The sequence below is a fragment of the Ovis canadensis genome, chromosome 2 (genome assembly GCF_042477335.2).
Source record: "Ovis canadensis isolate MfBH-ARS-UI-01 breed Bighorn chromosome 2, ARS-UI_OviCan_v2, whole genome shotgun sequence".
Lineage (NCBI taxonomy): Eukaryota > Metazoa > Chordata > Mammalia > Artiodactyla > Bovidae > Ovis > Ovis canadensis.
The window spans coordinates 160,133,544-160,148,737 of NC_091246.1; the positions used below are offsets into that span (position 1 = coordinate 160,133,544).

Genomic DNA, 15,194 nt, shown 5'->3' on the forward strand with positions numbered 1-15,194 from the left:
CCAGCTGAGCCACCAGATGCATTTTCAAACTTCCCCTAGCAACAGATTATCACTTCTCATCCAAATTATTGCTCTAACACCCTAATTGATCAACCCATCTTTAGTTTTTTCCCCTGCTTAATACTTTTGATAAATTCAGCCAGAGTGATTTTTTTCTTAAAATGTAATTATGATCACATCATTCTTCTACTTAAAAGCCATCTGTGGTTTCTCATTGCTCAAAATAATTAAGTACAAACACATAAATGTCTTTAAAGTGCTACATTTTCCAGCCTTTATTTTTCCAATACCATCTCCTGAAACTTCTTTATTTCTCCATTACCCCATATATCATCTGCATATGATATTTTCCTAAAGGACATCAATCCTGAATATTCATTGGAAGGACTGATGCTGAAGTTGAAGCCCCAATACTTTGGCTACTTGATGAGAAGAGCCAATTTATTGGAAAAGACCCTGATGCTCAGAAAGATTGAAGACAAAAAGAAAAGAGGGTGGCAGAGGGTGAGATGGCTAGATAGCATCATCAACTCAATGGACATGAAACTGAGCAAACTCTGGGAGACAGTGAAGGACAAGTAAGCCTGGTGCGCTGTAGTCCATGGGGTCGCTAAGAGTCAGACATGACTTAGCAGCTGAACTACAACAATAACCCCATATACACTCTATCTCTAACCATGTGAATATCACTCAATACCTTAAACAAAGCAAGTGTTCTCTTTCTGTTACACTTGAGGTCTTCCAAGTTTGTTCAGCCTTCCAGTAGTACTCTCTACTCCTTTTTAGCCTGGCTAACTCCCTTACCATTTCTAAGCATAGGTTGTAGCTTTGAGACATCTCCTACTAACTATACCACTAACGGTATATTGCCCAATTTACATAACTCTCACTGGGTAAGAGTTAGTTCTCACTGGATCATGAATTTGGCCAACTGGCATCCTCAGACTTCACTATGTACCCACTGCCTGGAACCGTGCTTGAAATACACAGTTACTGAATACATAGTTATTGAAAACATGAATGAGCTGGATAACTACCAGTCATATTGTATTTACCCCAAAAAGGACTTTGCAGTCTTGTTCAAGACCAGGCCTATTTATAAGGCATGCATCTCCTGACTGACCTTCCCCTCTCCTTAGCTGGACAACTGGTTGACCTGATCAAAAACTAAAACTCTAGTAACAGGGAAAAAATCCTTCACATGTCTTAAAAGATACATAATCGCCATCATTATTAATTATTTTGAAGATGGTAAACAAGAATTACATTTAAATAAGTGAATCATTGCTAGTAATGAGAAGAAAGCCTGAATAAGACTCAAAGTACAAAGATATATTCCAGACTCTTCCATCAACTTGTTCTCAAAAGTCAGGCAAGTTATTTCACCTCATCAAATCAAGAGTTTCCATTTCCATTTCAACTATAATATCACTAAGGTGCACTTTATCTTTACAATATTATCATTTCAATTCTATTAGGTTTTGAAAATAATAAATGTGCCCTGCTTTCCTTCCTCTCAACTTTCTCTGGTTTTGGTAATATTATGGCTTCTAGTGTAAAGAAAAGAAAGAAATACACTTATTCAAAACTGAAATAGCATATTAGACTAACCAAGCATATCCACGCTAAGGAACATATGATATTGGGCAGATATGATTCAATGACCAGTTCAACTAAGGTACCATATTTTAGTTGATATCCACACAACTGGTCTAGAAGAACCTGGAATATAGAAAGGCACTCTGTAAAGGTTAGGTCCTTCTTTAGTAATGTTTTAGACATATTTAAAAGATAAGCAAAATTCAGTCTGTTAGACTGAATTTAAACACTAATAAATAACTGAACACAAAACAACAAACCATCAATGTATTGCATAAGAGAGACACTAAAAGTTTAAGACCAAAGTCTGTCCTCAATTTTGGCAAACAGGCCTTAAAAACTCAAGATTCCTAAACTTTTTCATAAGGGATTATGGTGAGTCACTACCATTCTATAATTTACAGGCTATAAAATGTTAAAATCTTAACTAAATGAAGAAAATAAGCCAAATAAGCTTAACAAACCTTTGCATTTAATGTATATAAATTAAAATGAAGGTAATGAAGCATATTTGGAGAAAAAAAAAAAGCCACTGTGAGAAATGTACAGCAAAGCAAAACTAGAAAGAAACAGATAACACATGTTAAAACATTTTTGGAACCGATAATGCTAATCTGAATAAATACACACATACAAAGAGGCTACATCATTTTCTCTCTACATTCTCTAAGCAGTGCTGCCAAATACGGAAGGATCGGAGCCATTTCTGGGGAACTGCTGAATCAGGAGCATGAGTCAGAAAGTAAACCCTCAGCACTGAAAAAGTAATAAAAACGGTGCTGGGAGCTTATACATATACATTCTGTTCCGAAGGTCCAAACCTTCCCTAATTATCAAAGCTCTTCCCTTCCCAAAGTTACCCCTTCATATTGTCCATCTGGAAGAAAGATTTCCTCTCATGGACTCAGATTTTGTCTGCATCTAAATGTTAAGATATGGTACAGAGTTAATACTACATGTGCCTAAAAAGGGCTCTGAAAACTAAGTGTCATTAAATTGTCACTTACTTTTTTAAATGACAAGAAATCTAAAGTAAAAACAAAATCAAACAAAATAAAAGGCCTAAATTATAATAAAAATTATTTAGAGGTGTACAAAAAAGTTGCTTGACAGATATTTGGAAGACAAAGCTGCACTTTTTTCAAAAGCCTTTAAGATAGAATCATCCAGACATCACTCTTTGAACTACACAGCAGGAATGATTGTAACAAGAGCTACTCTCAGGCTCATGAGTTATTTTTGCCACAAGACTTTCAGAAAATACACATCATCCATAATCAACACAATGAAGTTTAGGCTCCAAAGGTAAGTCATCTTCGGACAACAAAGACAGGACTGTCCTCCTTTTTCTTCTGTCCCAGGATGATAGCTTCTCAGTTTTGTAATGGCACCGTTACCATCATTTATGACTAATAAAATACACAGCTTAGGAAATAACTCCATATATTTTTATCTTATTCAACATTCATTTTCAACTGCAACAGTAACAACGGCAGCCATGATTTCTCACTTGAATTGCAGTCCTGAGCTCTCCACTATGAGCTGAATGGGTTAATGATCTCAGCTCTTCCAAACAGAGCCTGGGACAAAGAAAACTAATCAAAGTGAAGCAATACAAATTGGGTCTAGAATCCTTATTTGTCAAGATAAACTCACTCTATCTGAATCTCAAATCTTACTCATTCATTATCCATTTCCTATTTTAACTTTCTCTTTAATCTCTGCAATTTCCACAAAACTTACCCCAGAAAACAAAGCCCTCAAATCTTTAGCTTTAATGATTAACAGCCAGAGTTAGCCTTAATGTAAAATTATGAAGAGAAAAAAAAAGTCTTATTGAACTTTGCAGTAAACATAATGATAATTCCTCTTGAAAGTAAAAGTGAAGTCGCTCAGTCATGTCCGACTCTTTGCGACCCCATGGACTGTAGCCCACCAGGCTTCTCCATCCATGCGATTTTCCAGGCAAGAGTACTGGAGTGGATTGACATTTCCTTCTCCAGGGGATCTTCCCAACCCAGGGAAAGAACCCAGGTCTCCTGCATTGCAGGCAGACACTTTACCCTCTGAGCCACCAGGGAAGTCCAGTTTAGCTTTACATAATTTCCATTGTACCCAATGTTCTATTCCAGAGTTTATAGAAATAATATTTAGGTAGATGAGGCGGAAACATAGTAGTACTTTCTCCTGTGATATTAAAGGAAAATAATTCTAATTTTAAAAAATGAGTTTTGTTCACTGGTTCTTTAACTATAGCTAGGCTTCCCTGGTGGTTCAGACAGTAACACGTCTGCCCGCAGTGCGGGAGACCTGGGTTTGACCCCTGGGTTGGAAAGATCCCCTGGAGAAGGAAATGGCAACCCACTCCAGTGCTCTTGCCTGAAAAATTCCATGAACCAAGAGGCTCCTCAGAGCCTGGTAGGCTACAGTCCGTGGGGTTGCAAAGAGTCGGACACGACTGAGCAACTTCACTTTACTTTAACTATAGATAACGAACTCTGAAATCCTCTCTCAAGACAATGAGTCTCCACTCCCATACATATAGGTAAGACCTGTTCCCACAGTATAATTAACACTAACATTTGAAAGCCGTCGGCCCTCTTCTGGTTTTAAAGGAAGGCTTGGGTCAAAAGGTCTGAGCAACAAAGAAGAGTCATTTGTGAAAACTGGAACAGAAGAATCCTCCCATGTAACTGGGCTTAGTAGGGGAGGACTAGGTACATATGCCCATCAAGTATGGTTGGCACCTACCGTGGTAGTTATCACAGATAGCATAGCCAAGAACAAGGCAGCCAAGGTCAAAGCTGTCCCTGCTCTTTGACCAATTTTTCCCCTTCAATGGTCAATTTCTTCAATCGACCCCAAGTGGGCCATTTGGCTTTGTTGGTCCTTGGAGCCTGTTCTGGGTGGTTGCGGATCGTCAGTCTTCTTATCCCCCTCACTGGCGGCTCTCCAGGAGGATCGATGTGGAACTATGTCCTCTTCTTTCCTTTCTTTGACATGTCTTCCTGATATTCAATGGTGTTGTCCATCATCAAGTACTTTCACTGTCCTCCAGTCTCTTGGCTGGAATTCCCTGCATCTTCTGGCACCGTCAAAAAACCCTCGAAAGCTCAGGTCCCTGTTTGGGCACCAAATGTTGGGACCAGCACAACAACAAACCGACGTGAGGGAGCAGTGCCACAGAATAAAGAAAAATAAGACTCAGAAATAAGGTGGGGATCAGTGGCTGATGCCATTCACAGGCATAATTCCTCTTATAAAACGGTAAATACTGCATGCATTAAATACTTGCATGCAGTGTTCTGGTCAAGCCCATATGTAGTGATTTCAGTGATCGGAATACTCTCCAGCAGTGAGTGACACTAACACTGCTGTTTGGCATTTATATTACATCTTCACACAATGTTCTACAATAGCTATCACATCTTGTTCTTCGTTAAGATGATGAATAGCAATGCATTTTAATTCATACTCCTGATTTTCACTGTTTTCCACCCACATTCATTTGCATTTGGCTACATTGATCAGCACAGTCTGAGTCGACACAAAGCTTCATCTCTGAAGACTTCAGAAATTTAAAGAGCTATGTTCTCTTTCATTAGTCCTTAGTATTTCAGTTGAGTAATTAATTCACTAAATATTTGTGGCTTTACTAGTTGCTGGATTAAGGAGTTCTCAAACTTTAATGTTCTTAATAAGAATCACGGGGGTGCCTATTACAAATGCAAACTTCTTGGTTCACAAACACCAGATATTTGAACACTGTAAGACTAAGTGAGGGCCCCAAAGTCAGTATTTTAATAAGTATCCCATGGGACTCCAATGCAGTCAGGACTTTACCTGGAAAATCTCTAGTTAAGGTATAAATCTTCATGTTCCTTGTCCCTGGACTAAGCCACATCCTCACCAAAACTGTTTTCCCCAATTACAATCCCTCATGTTTACATTTTTAAAAATAGCTACATTATCTATAAGGTTTGCTGACTTCTTTTATTGTGCTGGCTTCCCAGGGAGCACAGTGGTAAAGAATCTGCCTGCCAACGCAGGAGACACAAGAGATGCAGGTTTGATCTCTGGGTCCAGAAGATCCCCTGGAGTAGAAAGTGGCAACCCACTCTGGTATTCTTGCCTGGAAAAGTCTCGTGGACAGAGGAGCCTGATGGGCTACAGTCCATGGGGTCACTAAGAGTCAGACACAACTGAGCATGCACACGTTACTACTACTACTTTATCATATCCCCCACAGGCAAATTGTGACAAATATAGTGTCAACCCTCCCCAATTCACTTAAGCCTCAGTAACTTGCCCATACCACCGTCCTGCACAACAAATGATAAACTTCAATCTAAAACACTGAGGATTGTATTAATTAAATATTCTATACAAGATAGGAAAATAATAGAAAAAGTAACATATGAAAATATTCTTTTTATGTATTTTTGAAGATTCAGTTTTGACAAAGGCAGAATATGGAAAACAGTGGAGTAACTCCAATAACGAGTTTGAGAAGACCTATTCCACTACCAACGAAGCAAACTTCCTCATTATATTGAAGCAGGCCTCTAGGAGGGCTTAATTAACATTCCTGACTGCGAATTTGGGTGACGAACCTTTCCAGTTTGCTCAGAGCTCCTGTAGCACTGAAAGCTACATGCCTCAGAAAACCTTTCAGTTTCAAATTAGTAGAGATAGTTATCCTACTTCATGCCTCATTGTTTAGGCATTAATTTTTTTAAGTCCCTGGGAAAATGTCTATAATAGCCTATCAAAAGAAAACAATAAACCAAGATTTTGTTTAGAAATTATTCATAAAATTCCCTTTTATTTTAAAAAGAATTCATGGTTCTCAAAAACCTGAGTTCTATTTCAACTCAACAATTATTCAAAAGCTATCTCTAAAAGAGAAAAAAAATCACAATTAAGAAGCAATAAATGTCAAACAAATATATAACCATATAAGTTACTTGGAGGAGGGTACTTTGAGATTTCCAAAATACACACATCCATGGGTCTTATGTGGCAAGCTAAGTCTTCTGAAACACCACTTACCTTAAAAGGCAACTGCAACCTGGGCAGGAATAGGGAAACCAGAAAATAAATAAGACATCCCTGATTTAGGTCCTGACTACAAAAGCGACAAGGAGCTCATAGGCTAATGATTCAGTACTTTCAATGAGGAAGATGAATAAAATTTCCAATAGTCAAGAGGGAGCTACATCATTTGCAGTAACACTAGGGGTTTGCTGAACACTATCTTTGGAAGGATCATTAAAGTGAAACTATTAATTACCACCAATAAAGCTAAATATTGTAGACTCATTCACACAGGAAAATTGTAGGCACATCTCAATTATTCACAAGTTGAGCTTCTGCTCTGTGATTTTTTTCATTAGAAAATTTCCAACTGTTTTTCACTAGTAAGAAGTCAGTGGCTTGTTCATGCTGTTTGATTTTTTTTTTTCTCAATTTATCTTATTGTTTCTCTGTCTCAGCTTCTTCTAAATAGCCAGAGGGACTTCAGTGGGAAAGATCCTGGAGCTGATTTTTCCCATTCCTGTTTAATCATAAGTAACAACTTTGGAACCAGAGGCCTTTCTCATTACTTTCAACAGTTATATAGTTGTCTGAGTCAGACAATTTTATGCAGGAACCAATTATCTCTGGTCTGGCCTATTGTAACAGCTAATGATTGGTCTGCCTCCAGTCTCAGCCCCACTCAATCCATTCTCCACCTGCAGCCAGAGCGATCTTTCGTTCCTGCAAATAGGATTGTGGCATTCTCCTGCTTCAAATCCTTGGAAGGCTTTACTGCTCATAGAATTAGGTTCAAATCATGCCTCAGGGATAGGCTCATCTCCAGGCACTCCCCCTTCACCTGTCCTGTATCTGGACCACATAAAACAATTTGATTCTAACAAAATGAATTATTTGCTGTTCCTTGGGCTGGAATGTCCAGCTCCTCACCCTCCTGACGACCTTCTGCTTCACCTTCCTGTCTCAACCCATGCTGTGTCCTCTAGGGGTCTTTCTCATACTGCTTAAGAATGAATCCATCAGGAACCACTACTCTTGGCCTAAACTATAGCATGACATACATCTGTTTGAGCACATATTGCTAACAGTCAATTTCATTCAACTTCTTTCTCCCTTTGGACTGGAGGCTTCCTCCTTTATCACCTTTGTAATATCTTACAACTACCATAGGGGATCCCCAGGTGTCTCAGTGGTAAAGAATCTGCCTGCCAATGCAGGAGGTACAGGAGACGCACGTTCAATCTCGGGGTCAGGAAAATCCCCTGGGGGAGGAAATGGCAACCCACTCCAGTATTCTTGCCTGGAGAACTCCAAGGACAGAGGAGCCTGGTGGACTACAGTCCATGGGGTCACAAAGAGCAGGCACGAACGTACACCTACCATAACATGAATCATCAACAAGGATTTGTTTATTAATTTCCTATAAGAAAATAATGTGTGACTCAGAAAGCTAGCTTATAAACAGAGAACAACTCTATTAAAATCAGTTAAAAATAACAATAAACACATTAGAAGTGCTTACTGATATCTACTACTATCAATCTATGATACACAATACGTGATATAAAAAATATAGCCTCAAAGCAAAGTCCTTAATCAATCTTGGCAGTTTATAGTTTATCTTGAGATATTAATAAAGCACATGGGAGATGAACGTGAAAAATATATACATGTATATATAATACAGAAATTACTTTGATAATACTGTACAGACTACTAGGGATAGTTTTTCAAAATAATGTTCTAATTATATAAGCAATTTATGTATACAATAAATTGCAAGCAAAATGAGCAACATTGTCTGAGACTTCATGGGATAAAATTCATAGTCAATAAATACCATAATTTCAACCTTGCTAGTAATCAATTAGAATAAAATGATGTCAAATTGGCAAAAATAAAACTGATTATAATATTCATTATTGGCAAGGGTATGAAGAAATGGGCACCTTCATACCCAGATGTAAACTGGTATCAACTTTCTATATAGCAACCCTGAAATAGATGTTAAAAACAAATAAATATATATGTTCCTTCACCCAGGAATTACATCTCTAAGAATTAATATAAAATAGTAAAGTTAGTAGTAAATTAAAGCTATGGCCTATAAGGGTATTTATCTCAATAAAAAGGAAATGGCTAAAGATTCCAGACTAGGAGATAGGTAATAAAAATTCAAATACATACAACTGGCATACAATAAAGTCATTAAAATGAAGAGTATTTGACACATTGCTGCTGCTGCTGCTGCTGCTGCTGCTGTCCGACTCTGTGCGACCCCAGAGACAGCAGCCCACCAGGCCCCGCCGTCCCTGGGATTCTCCAAGTAAGAACACTGAAGTGGGCTGCCATTTCCTTCTCCAGTGCATGAAAGTGAAAAGTGAAAGTGAAGTTGCTCAGCCGTGTACGACTTTTCGCGACCCCATGGACTGCAGCCTACCAGTCTCCTCAGTCCATGAGATTTTCCAGGCAAGAGTACTGGAGTGGGTTGCCATTGCCTTCTCTGTAATTTGACATGAGAGATGTTAAACACATATTACACAATAAAGAACGTTATAAAACAGCATATGTTTAATAACAATATACCTGAATACACACACTCGAAAGGTTAATGATCTATACATTAACTGTACAGTAGCTGAAAATAAGAGTAAAGTCTTTATTTTGCATATATGCATTTTTAATTTTTTTCTATAATGAAAATGCATATAATAGCCCTTTCATAATAAGAAAGTAAAACAGCATTTTAAATGAGTTATTAAAGGAAAGCACATGGACTACAGAGTCCAGGGATAACTAAATAAATATGGCAGTTCTCATACCATGTAGGAAAAGACAGGAATGCTCTCTGAAAATGGTATTATCCCAGATATAGGAGCAAAAGGGAGCATCAGTGTATGGACATTACAGGAAGCAGAGCAGCCTAATTTTCTTAGGAAGGAACACATGCATTAGGGCTTTTTGAGCCCAGGTTTATTATGATAGTAGTGTTGAAGCAAATTCACCAAGCAACCATTCAATGTACAGTCTCCATGTAAGCAAATACTAAATCCATTCCTGAGACAACTACTGTGATTTAGAAGTGAACTTAACGAGGAAGAGTTGAATTAAGAAACATCACTGAGAGAGAGCAGAAGCCAGTTACCAGCTCTCTTGGAGCATTTACAATTGCTGAAGCTCTATCCAGAATCCCTTTCAAAGAAAAGGGATTTGCTTTACTCAAGGTACTGTGTTTGGACTTAAACGTCATCTTCTCATTGCAGCCTACCCTGACTTCCCTACAACTCTAATCCCTCTTGCCTTGTTTTCTTATTTTTTTCCATAGCATTTATTTTCTAACATTCTCAACGAGGCACTTCTTCATTTTATTGTCTGATTTCCACATGTGATTATAACAGGAATTGTGTTTTGTTAACATGTCCCCAGAGTCTAGAATACCATTTAGCCTGAAACAGGTACTCAATAGATATTTGTGAAATGATTTAATTGGATAATTTTTAAAACAGAAGAAAAGGGAAGAGATCTTGGATAAAACAGCCATGATTAAAAGGGAGAAACTTTCCAGATGAGGATGTAATTTGAGGATAAGATGATTACTTTGTATTTAGACAAGTTGACTCTGAATCAAAAAAGTGACATCTGAGTAGAATGTCCTGGAAATTGATGGCATGTGTAAGGCTGGTGAGAGACTTCATAAAGCAGTTTAGTTGCTAAGTCGTGTCCAACTCTTGTGACCCTATGAACTGTAGCTTCCCAGGCTCCTCTGTCCTTGGGATTCTCCAGGCAAGAATACTGGAGTGGGTCGCCATTTCCTTCTCATAGCTGGAGATAAGAGAAATAACGGACTTGAAAGTACTTTGTGGATTCATTCAAAAAAATCAAGTAGTTTGATTCAAAAGGAAAGAAGGGAAGGGCAGCGATCCAGGAAAAAATACAGGGAGAGGCAGTCATACAGGTTATAAGGAACAACTGGAAAATAACAATTAGAAGAAACAAAAAAGAAGGAGAGAGAGAATGTGATGTCTCTGAATTGCAGAAAGAACCTCGAGTATAAAGGAATAAATAATTGGATTATGTTTTTCATCAGGAAAACATTGGAACACATTTGAGAGAAATACGAGTCAGTTATTTCAAGTATTAGGTATGATAAGTATTGGCACTTGAGTCACAGGTAATAAATATAATAATAAAGGAGATGGTTTTGAAGAAGAATAAAGACATTTTACCCATAGACACCAGCAAAGAAAAAGAGAAGATAGTCATGAGAAATAGACAAAGAGGGCAAAAAAATGTATGAAAATTGAAGGGTCACATTCTTTTTGATAGACTAAATGGAAATACGGTGTGCTAAGGCATAGGACAGCTGGGACTGGGGGCATGGAAAGAGAGAAAAGGGCTAAAATAGATCCCATGGGGACAGAGCCTGGGAGTGCAGAAAAGACAATTAAGAAGACTGCCAAATAGCAGTGGAGAGCAGATTGAAGTTTGAAAGCATCGAGTTCTAATGAGCCAAATCTGCAATGCTGTTTGCCGCTAGCAGTGCTCTCCCTCCTGGGAGAAGCAGCAAAGAGAGCAAGAGTTGGAGGTAACCTATGTTTAGAAATTTGCTATGTGAGCCAAGAAGCAGAGGTTATTCATGAAGAGGTGGATGTTCTGTTCCTTGATGGAAGTAAAAGACCAGCTCATTAGAAGCAAGCAAGGCAGCATCCCTGAACCTGATCACTGAGGAGTATTTCCAAGGAGGTGGGGAAAGTAATTATTTGTGAGTCTTGAGCTGGAAGCTGAGACTCTCAAGGAAATGAGAAAGCTTCTAATTTTCCACCCTTTCCCCCTCCCATCACCACCACCATTCCCACTGTGACTACAGAAAAGAGGCAAAAACCAAATGACATCAGAAGATTCTCATCAGAGGACTGCAGCCAAGTGAGCAATGGTGTGCTTGTGTTGGGGGGGTAAAGGCTGTAAGTTTAGTACTATTAATACAAAAACTGTCAAAAGTTTAATACATTCCCTAGGCACTGGGGTCACTTGTTTTTAAGTAAACTGCATGCAATCCAGTTTATATGAAAAAAAGCTTTTGTTAGTTATATAGAGTTTGAGATTACTAATTTACTACTCTTAGCATTTCAATGCAGGCTTTGCTTTTGAATCAAATCCCAGCACTTGCTGTAGCAATGCAATAAAATCGTCTGTCATGTAGAGGTGTCCCTCACCTCTCTGACTTCTCACTCCACACTCCACATTGCTCACTCTATCCTAACCACCACCTCCTTCTTTTAGTTCCTGGAATTAGCCAGGTTGGTTCCTGACTCAGGATCCTTGTACCAGTTGCTTCTCAACCTCTGCTGTGCTCTCCTCCAGACAGGCCCAGAAGGTCCTTCTTGACAGGCAAGTCTCCACTTTGTTATCACCTTCTCAGAGAGACCTTTCCTGACTGTCAACCTAAGACTGGGAAGCAAGCTTTATATTGCCAGAATTTCAAATATTTTCCAAGTACAGAGCATGTATTCATATATTTATCCAGTGAATGAATGAGTGATTTAAAAAAATCTTAGTGGTTTAATGTCAAGTTGATGAAAAGTTACACTGGGTAAACAGTTAGTCACAAGCCTGTAAAACAAAAACAAAAACATTGGAGCTAAAATGGTATTCAGTTCAGTTCAGTCACTCAGCTGTGTCAGACTCTTTGTGACCCCCATGAACTGCAGCACACCAGGCCTCCCTGTCTATCACCTTCTCCCGGAGTTCACTCAAACTCATGTCCATCGAGTCGATGATGCCATCCAGCCATCTCATCCTCTGTCGTCCCCTTCTCCTCCTGCCCCCAATCCCTCCCAGCATCAGAGTCTTTTCCAACGAGTCAACTCTTTGCATGAGGTGGCCAAAGTATTGGAGTTTCAGCTTTAGCATCAGTCCTTCCAAAGAACACTCTGCATATAAGCAGGATGCATATAAGCAGGGTCATAATATTTAAAAAATGGTATTACTGATGTTCAAAACATCCCCAAAGATCATATTTGCCTTATTCTAAGCAAATAACTATTATGAGAAAGTATTATGAATGAAAGGATAAAGGAGGAAACATCCTGAAAAATGAATCTAAATAAATCTCAGTATAATTTTAAATGATCATATGGACATAAGAATGTTTATGATATTTTTACCAGACTCAGGAAGGTCTGAGAATATAGACAGATTTTACAGAGTTTGAACAGTACATGATTTAATTAGTTAGGGCATATATACAAACAAAATGTCAGATAAATTTTCCATGAAATAACATGTATAAATTATGAGTAATGTTTTGCTATTTTTCTTGCTATACTGGATCTAGAAAACAGGCTTAGTTAAGAGGTTAAGATGAGGTAGACTTTATTCTTTTCTCCATGAAAGGCAATCTCTAAATAAATTCAGTTTCTAGTCAAGTTTTCACATTTTCTGTGGAAAGTACTCTCTGCCAGTTCATTATTTTTCAAAAAGGAGAAGGGAGAAATTGTTAAAATGAAATCTACAGTCCTAATGAATAATTTAATGTTACAAAACTCCAAATTACTTTATGTAGAATATCATTTACTAACCATGATCCTCTGAAATCTGATGGAGACACATCAGTTCAGTCAAGAACACATATGAGTATTTTAAAAAACAGTCTGCTTTAGTATTCCCTTAAGATGCCCATGTAGAAGTCAAAATTTGAAAGAACTAATGAATAAGGAAGGCTCAGACAAATCCAAGTTGAGAGACTTCCTACTAAATACCTGGCCTTTATACTTCAAGTACATCAAGGTCAAGAACACAGAGTAAGGTTGAGGAACTATTCCATCTTGAGACTGAGAAGACAAGTAAACAAATAAAGGCATAATCCTTAAACTGATGTTGAACCAGGAAAAAATAGCCAGGATGGAAATTACTAAACCACTGATAGCAAAGCAACTGAAGGTAGCCTATAAGCTAAGTAATAGTACTCTATCACTGTCTAATTTCTGATTTTTTTTCTTAATTACATTGTGATTTTGTAGAAGAATTTTCTCATTCTTAAGAGGTACACACTAACTAGAGATAAGTAGGGGAAAATGGATGAATGGACAGATAGGGCAGAAAGAACTAGTGGAATGTTTCTGAGACTGTCTAGTGAAACAGAAATTTCACTGTGGCAGTGATTAGAATAATAATCAATTAATAAATAACCAGCTGTGTCAAAAGTAGAACCATATGCTATAAAAACAAATCAATAAAAACCATCTGCTGTTTAAGCGCTAACAATATATTATTACTTTAAAAAATGAGGCGAATAAAACTGAAATTTAAAGATTTCTTGAACTAGAAGCTTTTACAGATTGGTTTAATCACGTATCAACATATTTTTTTAATATACTATTACATGATTTCAATTGTAAGTTAAAAATCTAGAGAATTTAAACCATAAAATTGTCCACAGAAATCAAATTCCAGATAAAGATTGATGAATTAAGTCTTTACTCATTGTCCGCCAAACCTTAAATTTTAAAGTGAAGCACTAATGTTAACAAAATAATAGTAATACAACAAGTAGCTTCAAGGTGATTATTATATCTTTCTCCTTTTAGAGAGAAGAGAAAGAAGTTTCTAGAGATTAAGTCTCTTGCCCACATTTCAAATATGTATTATGTAGCAGATCTATAATATTACAATGGCTTACCTCACCCTGCTCCTTGGACAAAGCTTTATGTCAAGGTGGGAGATTCTTTCCTTATGTAACATCTACCTTGACATAAGGCTTGACTGCATCTATGTTATTGCCAGTGTTATTAAAACTTTCAGTGCTATAGTTTATACATAATAACTAGCACTTTAAGATGACTAGAAAGATATTGGCAGAAAAAAAATGGAAAGTGAAAATATTTCTGCTTTCTCACTATTTGTAGCAAGGATAAAATTCAAGAGAGACAGACAGATAGATTTAACTATGTAGATATTCCATTGTTAGTCTCAAGCATCCAGCAGATTGTGAACCAACCGGCAACGCTTAGGTCCCAAATAATATACTCTGATTTACTGTTATTTTTCTTTTGCCAACCTTGTTCTCCTCAGAGAGTAGCAAATTGTGAGTATTCGCAGCATTACCAACATTGCATCTTAAAGAAAAACATACAGCACACAGCTAGCTAAAGCAAAGCAGAAAAGGAAGAAATTATCTTCTTTAAAAATTTTTGGTCAAGGTTCAGCTGGGGAAATCTACTGACCTACTTTGAAATTAAAATGCTGCTTTAGCACACACACACACACACATACACATGTACACACAGGGAATTTTCCACTGAGGTTGCACTTAGTAGCATATCAAAGCTCTATCAGTGACACCCGAATCACCATCCCTAAGGCAAGAATATGCCTGCTGAGTTCAGGCTGCTCACTAATTGCCCTGAATTTATTTTAACCTTAAACCTTTTAAAAAATATGATTATAGGAAATCCAACTCCACAATTAAACTAGAACATCATAACCATTTCTAGGAGTCATCTCAGTTCCCTTTTTTGTCTTGCAGTAAGTACTTCTGAGTTAACATTACACATGCAATC

At 37.6% G+C, this 15,194-nt stretch overlaps 1 protein-coding gene across 7 annotated transcripts in view; it reads right to left on the reverse strand.

Moving 5' to 3' along the window:
• The window catches only part of KCNJ3 (potassium inwardly rectifying channel subfamily J member 3), a 225,165-nt gene that overhangs the window by 198,442 nt on the left and 11,529 nt on the right, over positions 1-15,194 (reverse strand). The window contains exon 3 of one of the 7 annotated variants that reach the window (XM_069574406.1): positions 7,059-9,139. The exons of the other annotated variants lie outside the window; for them this stretch is intronic. Coding sequence (XP_069430507.1) covers positions 9,033-9,139 — 107 coding nt within the window. The 3' untranslated portion in view covers positions 7,059-9,032. Of the gene's footprint in view, positions 1-7,058; positions 9,140-15,194 lie in introns of those variants that run through there. 7 annotated transcript variants of the gene reach the window in all.